The sequence below is a fragment of the Eufriesea mexicana genome, unplaced genomic scaffold, assembly GCF_001483705.2.
Source record: "Eufriesea mexicana isolate 0111107269 unplaced genomic scaffold, ASM148370v2 scaffold10239, whole genome shotgun sequence".
Classification (NCBI taxonomy): Eukaryota; Metazoa; Arthropoda; class Insecta; order Hymenoptera; family Apidae; genus Eufriesea; species Eufriesea mexicana.
Window position 1 is genome coordinate 168,330 of NW_016917908.1, and position 9,006 is coordinate 177,335.

Here is a 9,006-nt window from a genome sequence, read left to right on the forward strand (position 1 = left end):
GGGAAAGAGAGCGAAACGAAGGTATAAGACACGGTGCACGTGTGTGGCTGGTGTTTCAGGTTGCAGCGAGGACGAGGCAGCAGGTGTCGTGAACGCGGAGGTGGGCGGAGGTTGCTTGGCCGGGGCGCCAACCACAGGAAGTGGCGCTGGAGGTGGTAGCGGGACAGGTAGCGAGTCCAGTGGTGGTGGTGCAGGCGGTGGTGGAGCAGGAACAGGAACCGGAGGAGGCGGCCGTGGCGGTGGCGGCGGCGGCGAGGGCGGATCGACGAAGCAGGGTGGCGAGAGGTGTCCACAGTGCGGCTTCCTCTGTCGGGACGTCCACGTGCTTCAGCTCCATCTCGAGGACACGCACAAGACCTCGTACGCCATCGACAAGAACGATCTCAACGCTCAATTCCCCCAAGTGGTGAGTGAAACTAACGTCAAGGACGAGAGGACTCCATTGTTCCTTGGGTATTATCGATCATGCGCGACCGGCCTGCGGAGAATCCGTCTCTCCTCTCTCTCTCTCTCTTTCATTTCCTCTCTTTCCGTCTTTGCTTTCCCCTTTCCCTTTACTCTTCGCCATTTACCTACCCTGTCTCTCTCTCTTTTTCCTCGTGTCGTTCAATTTTCTCTTCCTTTTTCCTTTTATTTTCTCCCTTTTATCTTTTTCTATCGCCTGTCTTTGATTCTTGCTCTTGCCTCTGTCACATCTGTGGGAAAAGGTTTCAAGGGGCTCGTTTGCTTTTTTATTTTCGTTTCGAGTTTTGCCATTCACGTTTTTCCTTCTTCTCGTGCCCTTCCGTGCTTCTTCTTTTTTCCTTCCTCTTTTCGGCTATTTGCCTTTGTTTCTTCCCGGTTTCGATGGCGACTGAGGGAACAGGTCCGCGAGTGGAGAGAGGAAATTGGGTTTTAGAGGGTCGAGATGCGATAGGGTTGACGATGGGGTTGATGGACGAGTGGCTCGCGAGGTTGAGATTGATTTTCGGGTTGTTTAGTATATGTAAGAATGCTTTGGTAGATTCGGCTTTTCGCGTTTTCCAATGGTATGCGCGTTACGGATCGGGAGCATGATTCATCGCTGAGTTTATGTAAAACAGTAGTGGCCGTCGCACCTGTGCGATTATAAGATTCAAAGTAGCTCGTTCTCGCGACGAGGTACGCGATCCTGCTTCGGGCTTATGATATTCCAGCTTGTCTTTGTTGTTTTACGTAGTCCACTGCTACGTTCAACTTGCGGTTCAAGAAGTAAAGAGGTTTTTATATTCCCATTACACCGGGGCTGTCGTTTGCAAAATTTCCATAGCGATTACATTTGAATTTTATAATTCCACATCCAGGTGCCTGACAGAAAGTTGCTAAATTGAGCGAAAAACTCCCTAAAAAATTCCACGTAAAATAAATTCGATGGTTCGGGAATTAAGTCGTAAGAATTTCGATCGTTAATCGGATAGAAACCGGGAAAATTTATTTCCGTTAAAAATCAGCCGATCGAAATGAACGACGATTAAGCGAATAACCAATACATTTTTCCAGTCCTGCAAGGTGTGCAGCAAGACCTTTGCTAACGTCTACCGACTCCAGAGGCACATGATCAGCCATGATGAGAGTGCCGTGCTTCGTAAGTTTAAGTGTCCCCATTGCGAGAAAGCCTTCAAGTTTAAGCATCACCTCAAGGTACTACGAGTGCACCCTTATTTTTCATTTCTCATTCGTACATCGTTATTTCCGTTCTTTGCTTTCCTTCTCGTCATCTATTTTCACATAGCACTGCCTGACTTTGATATAGTTTGTCCTGTGACTGAAACGAATGAATTCTTCCGATTAGAATTGATCTCTCTCTCTCTCTCTCTCTCTCTCTCTCTCTCTTTCTCTCTATACGCAATATAATTTTCATTTTTCATTAGGAAAAAGAAAAGATACTATAAGATATACATACACGGATTGCATCGGTCGATATACTTGCACCGGAACGAATATTCTTTACTGTTAATTCACTTTCAGTTCGTAGACACTAGTTTCTCATTGTCACGCCCATCCACGATTCTTTCCCCTTTATTTCGCATTTTAATTTCCATCTTTATCTTTCTCTTTGTCCCCAGGAGCACCTCCGCATCCATAGCGGTGAAAAGCCATTCCAATGCAACAACTGCGGCAAACGTTTCTCCCATTCGGGCTCGTATTCGAGTCACATGACCTCGAAGAAGTGCCTGATAGTGAACTTAAAGAAATCCAGGCATACGAATGTGAGCAACGTGGATCGCGGCCCGAAAAAGGCGCAACAACCCCTGCCGCCGGGACGGCGCGAGGTCGATCTGCTCGCGGCGAATAATAACACTTTCCTCCCTATTCTGCCGAAGCTTTCACCCTCGGATTATCAGGAGATACAACGGGAAGGAGCGGGTGAGGGTCGATAACGCCATTCCGTTTCACCGCAATCGTCTCGTGCACCTTGAACGAACTGGCTCCGTGAACTCGATTCCTAATCAAATACTAACACCAGACAAAGAGAGCCTGCTCGTATTCTATTCGAGTTTACTTCGTTCCGAATCGAATTGCAATATCCGCTCGTGTCGCTGCAATTTTTATCCTTCGTCAGGATTTTTCTCTTCGCCTCGATCGATTCGATTCGAACTACGATTGTAACAACTGCAATTCCTATTAAACCTACGTCTACCCCAACGATTCATTTGCCAGACCGATTAACTTTGGTAATAAAAGAAATAAAATGTAAAGAAATTGTTACGATTAATGTATATAAATATAAAAAGTTAGGCTTCACTCGTAAAACACTCGAGTACCTCGACTCGTAAAAATTTGTTTAAATTGTAAAAACGGAGTTTCGATCTCTTTGGTCAGCGAAGGGTACATTTATACCTCTAACGATTCGAAAGTGATTTTCTCGGTAACGTTTATCGAACACTTTTCATCAATTTTATCGAATACGTGTCCGTAAAGTTCGTTGCGATCTATCTCGAACACCCCGGAACACCTCCGTCACAGGAAATATACGACAGTTTGCGAGAAATCTCGCCGGGAGTTCCAAGAACATCCATCAGCGTTCGATATTCGAATTTGCATGAAAGTAATATCGAGGAAAGTAAGACGAAGCAAAGGAAAGTAGCAAGTTTCGCCTCGTAAGATTCGCTATTACATCGTGAAAGTTGGCGAAATGTTTCAGGCCTATAGTTGGTGGTCTAAGCGAATCGATGCAGGAATTAGAGGAACATGCAATAAAAGAAAGCAATCTCGTTTCAGGTATTTACGATATGCCGACCCTCCTACCGCAAATGATGGGCTTCGGCAGCTACTTTCTGCAGGCGTCCTTGGGCAAAATCTTAAATCAGCTACATTCCAAGAGATTGGACGAGGTAGCCGAGCAATTCGAGTCCCATCGGGAGCTTATGAGCCCGTCCACCGCGGACTCTGAGGGCACAGAGGGCACGGAGGGTAAGGAATCACCGGCACCGACCGATCCTCAGGGTCTGGACGCGGTTCGACGTATCCTTGAAACGGTGAACACCTCTGTCACGAAGCAGCTGCTCGAGGCGAACGTACGAAAATTGTCCACCTCGCCAGCCACGATGAAACGGGAGTTCGAGGAGGACTATCAAGTAAGGCGACACTGGATATCGTTGGATCTTATAATCTGCTCGTGTTTTTAGGATAGACAGGAATGGACGGAAATGTTCGTATCCCGGCGATTGATTTATTGTCGAAACTTTTCACGTTCCCCTTGACCACGTGCTCCTTTACCCCTTGATGGTGATTGGCGTGTCGTAAACTTTGTTACACGAGTGTCATAAACACTGGTACTTTGGCCAGACGTTTTGGGGTCAATTCTCATGCCTGTAAGGTTATTCCAAGGTCATATAAAGGTCATATTACGACACGTAAATTCTAGATATTAATATTAGGGACAGAAGGCTGCGAAGTTAATAGCCTTGCAAGCAGTAAATAAATGACCTTCGAAGAGAAATTTATGCTCGGCCATGTCTGTTCATTGAGACCATTTTTGTGAAACCCCTGTGTCGTAAATGTCGTTATTTCTTTGTTTTATTTTATTCCTACGTTCTAACTGTTTGTAACTTATCGTTTGGATACTATGCATGGTAATATATGAAATTGTTTGATCATTAACGAACGAATCGATGCAGGATCAAGACAGCGAGATGTCCAGCGAGATGGCACACTATCCAGACTGGTCAGCGACGGATCAATATGATTCGCAGAGCGAAGGTTTAGCAGCGAAACTCGAGGACGTGAATCAGCCCAGTGCGAAATCAGGTTGCAAGAGAAAAACAGAGGACAGCTCGGAGGTAGACTCGGAGGACGAGGAGGATGGTACACAGACGCACAACGATAACGGGAGGAGAGTTAGGGCTAGATCATTGATAGACGACGAGCAATTGGCTGTCCTCAAGGGTTACTATGCTATTAATCCTCGACCCAAGAAGGAAGAGATCATCATGATCGCCAACTACATCAATTTTCCTACTCGTGTCGTACAGGTGCACCTTTGTTCCAAATACTCTGAACAGATTCTATCCAATTAATCCGCTTGTTATTTCATTTTTCAATCTTTCGCGTAGTGATCTTTTTAGTAGTATCACACTGGGACACCGTGTATAATACTATGGGAAATCTATGTCTCGCAACCTTTACTTTTATATACCAAAATTAACCTTGTATTATAATGTAGTATATCTTATTCTAAGAACCTTGTGCTATTGTAAATAATATATAAGATAGTACGTAGAACCGCTAGATTATTGATCGACGGTACCATTGAAAAGGTTCTATAAATTTGTTATTCAATGTTCAGGTTTGGTTCCAAAACTCCCGGGCGAGGGACCGACGAGAATCGAAGATACCACCTTTAGTACCGTTGGCAAATTCGACCAGTCAGACCACGTACGAACAACCATTAGATTTGTCGAAGAAGGAAGTTCTCACGGAATCGGCGTGCAAAGACAATGACTCTGTCTGTGTAAAATACACATCGTCATCGCCCATTGAACACAAGAACGAGAACGCACCGTCGCAAAATCAAGACGCGGATGATCTAGAGGATTCGCCACTTGTTATTGACGAGGAGACCACCGATTCTGTGGAAACGAAACGTACGGCTACAACCGGGGGAGAAATTGTTCCAAAGGTAATAACGATGATGACGGTGGCCACGATACGGAAATAAAGCAGTAACGTGTAAGAGATATAACAATGGTTAACAGAATGGTAAAAAATAAATAAATAAATAAATGTATTTACGACGAAGCGTAAAGATGTTTCCTGGAGTGGTCTACTGGCATTGTGTATGGGCGTATAGATGAACAGGTTTATTGTGCTGCGTATGTTACATGATTTTCTTTTTGCAGAGTCAACCTCAAACAAATGTAAAGAACGAAAACGAAATCGCGAGTCAACCAGAGGCTTCGCCAGCGGCGGAAATCGAGCAGGGTGTCTACTTCTGTGATCGGTGTGACAAAACATTCTCCAAGCACAGTTCCCTAGCAAGACACAAATACGAACATTCCGGTATGTATTTCAATACTTCTCTCTTCGTTCCTGCCTTATAAAATAGCATAGAAGATTATAACTACTTGGTGATGTATCAATGTTGATTCAGATAATTAATAATGTATTGATACCGTTTTAGCAACTCTAAATAACGATAAAAAAGGAAAGAAATACAAGATACTACGTAGTTTCCAATATTTGACTAAAGCCTATATAAAGATAAATGTAAACGTTTAAATAAATTCGTATCCTGTGCACGATTTTCAAAGATCCAATGAATGTCCACAGGGCAAAGGCCGTACAAATGCTTGGACTGCCCAAGGGCGTTCAAGCACAAGCACCATCTGACCGAACACAAGCGACTGCACAGCGGCGAAAAGCCCTTCCAGTGCTCCAAGTGCCTCAAGCGCTTCTCTCACTCCGGCTCCTACAGCCAACACATGAATCATCGTTTCTCTTACTGCAAGCCGTATAGAGAATAGAAGTATTCCCGCTAGTTGAAAACGAAGACTCTCTCGCTGACTTAGCTAAGTATGTACGGTCCTTTTTTCCTTCCACGACACGGGACTCGGCATTTAAAAAACTTCGAAAAGGAAATAATTATGTCTCGCGTACCAACGCGTGGGAAGCACGTTAGGAGAATAGGAAAGACCTGACGACGAATTTTTCCAAACGAGATCTCACGCACGCATTTTAGACCGCGAGAAGGCTTGCGTGAAACGCAGCAGATAATAATTAGAGCCTAAAAATATATTTAGCTGAAGATGTTGGAGGAGGATACGAAAAGAAAAGAGGAAAAAGAAATACAGTGCGATTTCGGAATGAAAAGAACGGAAAAAGAATAAAAGATTGAATAATATATTGTACTAGAAGTTAAAGAAGATCGCGACTCTGTTCGAGCAACAGCAGTAACAACATCGTCCAAGTGTCACGTGAGTTTCTTCTCGAGTTCGTTCTCGCGCTGAAAGAAAGAGGATAAAAAGAAAAAAAGAAAAAGGAAGCAGAAAAGTAAAAAGTAAAAAAAAAAAATTCGCAGCGACTTCGGGTCGACGAGCATTAAAAAGAAACCAAACAATACGCAACGGTACCAAAAATGCATAATGCAATAATCTATTATATATTATATATAATATACATAATATTTTAGTATTTTTATTAACAAGATTATTATATATACCATGACAATAATAAGGAAACTAATTAACGTACAAATTTGTTAGCCACGTTCGCACGGGGCACGCGATACATTCAGTCGCGACGCGCAAACTGGCGAAGGGATATGGCGACGCCATAAAGAATTTCATTTTTGAAGGAGTTGCGCGTGTGCAATTGGATATTTCATGGAGAACGAAATGGAATTCGAAATGTATTCTTTGCACGAGAGGAATCATATTTAATAATCGGAAAACTTATCCTTTGGATATTTTTTATCAATTTGCCGTTACTCGATAATTACTTTGCAAGTAAAGAAAAGTTAATAAAAACTATCAAAGAATAATCTCTCGTTTCTGAAAAACCAGATCAGACATGATGTTCTTCAGCCGATTACGTGACAATGTCTCAATTTCTTCATTCACAAGTATTTTCGGACAATAACAAATTCAGAAGGTATAACAAATTTGAGGTATACATATTAATATTGAAAAAGCCAACAGAAAAGAAAGGAAAAGATAATAAGCGCGCGCGTGCAATTAGATAAGAACGAAAACCAAAGCTAAATGTTCAAGAAGGTTGAAGCACCGGACGGAGAGAGGATGCATTTGAATTTAAAAAACTGAGAGAGCTTAAACGCAAATTCCGATGAATCGCTGAGAACGGAGGCTAGAATTTCTAGTCGTCCGAACTACTCTCGCGATCGAGTGCTTTTTGAAGCTCGATGCAGGAGATTCGATCGAGTTACGATTTATTATACGTAGCGTCGAGGTGTTTCTGGGCCTTATCTATCGGTGATCGATGCCATGACGAGTAACTTTCAATCGTTATGTACTTACTTTAAAATCCGACTCATTATACCATCGGTATTCCCATAATGTTACGTGAGAGATTCAATATGTAAATTAAAGATTTTCTTTTTTAGCAGATCTCACGATAGTTTCATAATATCAAATGTACATAAATTAGTTGTTTACGGTCAGTTATTAATTTACCTAATTATTTAAGTACTTTGTACATTTTTTGTTTTTCTAAGTTAAATTTGTGTCGTTTTCTTGAATTATTCAGATGTGGTAACTTAAGCTTTAAGCAACATACGCTTTGTTATTAGTAGGATACAAACGAATCGTTTATTCGAAGCAATATTTTTATATTTTATATTTGAATCTCCGCGTATCACAATTTACGCTAACGAAAACGAATTAGAAAGAGAAACCATTTTACGTCGTAGGAAGATTAAATCAAAAATGCCTTAGACATTCCGTGAGAAACAACGTACTATCTATCGATGCATCTTTTTAGTTATTCATAAATCATGAAGTATCACCATGGCCTCTCGTACTTTTTTGTCGAGCTCACGAGGTCCATTGTACCCTAAGAGATTTTGATGGAACCTTATGAGCTGATCACTTTTTCTGACGCCTGAAAGGGAAATGGCATCGAGAACCTCGCAATAAAAAATGAAAAAAAAAGTAAATAAATACAAAAGAAAATCGAAAAAAATCCCTTCACCGAGATCCGGGCCCCGATCATAAACTCTAAGTATAATATTAAATGCTTCCAATACTGTACTATTAAAACAGAAAAAAAATTATTATTACAACATTTTTATGATTTTATTCGTTCGGACGCGTAGGTAAGCGGTATACATATATATATAATCTACAGATCGATAATACTCGAGAATTGTATTTTATAACGGTTTATGCCTCTTTTTATTTACACGTACCACGAGTGACAAGTGATATATATATTATATTATATAAATATATATATTGTTATTGATAAAAATTGATAAAAAGAAACGACGACTTATACGGGGATACACGGCAAAGAGTGTAACGTTTAAAAGGTCGCGCCAAAAAAGTAGGTAGTGTCGTGTTCGGCTGAGCGGGGCGCCACCGTTGCATTTCCTCCGCGTCTAGAAGCTTCGGTTATCCGCGACAGGCATCGTGTCCGTACTACGAAAAAATGGAAAACATCCAGATATGATGCTTATAATACTCATTTATTATAGTGTTAATAGTTAAGAAATATATTTTTATATTATTATAATATTACGACACGATATATTATATATATATATTATATATATAGTACTAATCGATCGCCGCGGATCCGTGAACCCGCGACGAGTCTGTTCCTCGGCTGGTACAGATACGCGAGAATCTTCTATTTTTATTTTCTAGTTTTCGAGACTCGATTTTAAACGATTCGACGTTCCTGTGCAATCGCTTTGTTATTTTTCTCCGTTATTTCTCATCATTATGTGTTACGTTCTCTACTTTCATTGACTTGTTTTTGTTTGTATAATTAATTTTTTTCAACGATTTTTTTAATCGTTTAATGCAT

At 41.3% G+C, this 9,006-nt stretch overlaps 1 protein-coding gene across 1 annotated transcript in view; it reads left to right on the forward strand.

Moving 5' to 3' along the window:
* The window catches only part of zfh1 (Zn finger homeodomain 1), a 29,626-nt gene extending 22,005 nt beyond the window's left edge, over window positions 1-7,621 (forward strand). Inside the window, exons 2-9 of the mRNA XM_017908207.1 lie at window positions 60-406; window positions 1,519-1,659; window positions 2,085-2,385; window positions 3,241-3,596; window positions 4,140-4,493; window positions 4,808-5,140; window positions 5,361-5,520; window positions 5,791-7,621. Coding sequence (XP_017763696.1) covers window positions 60-406; window positions 1,519-1,659; window positions 2,085-2,385; window positions 3,241-3,596; window positions 4,140-4,493; window positions 4,808-5,140; window positions 5,361-5,520; window positions 5,791-5,984 — 2,186 coding nt within the window. The 3' untranslated portion in view covers window positions 5,985-7,621. The remainder of the gene's footprint in view (window positions 1-59; window positions 407-1,518; window positions 1,660-2,084; window positions 2,386-3,240; window positions 3,597-4,139; window positions 4,494-4,807; window positions 5,141-5,360; window positions 5,521-5,790) is intronic.
* Window positions 7,622-9,006: the final 1,385 nt, after the last annotated feature.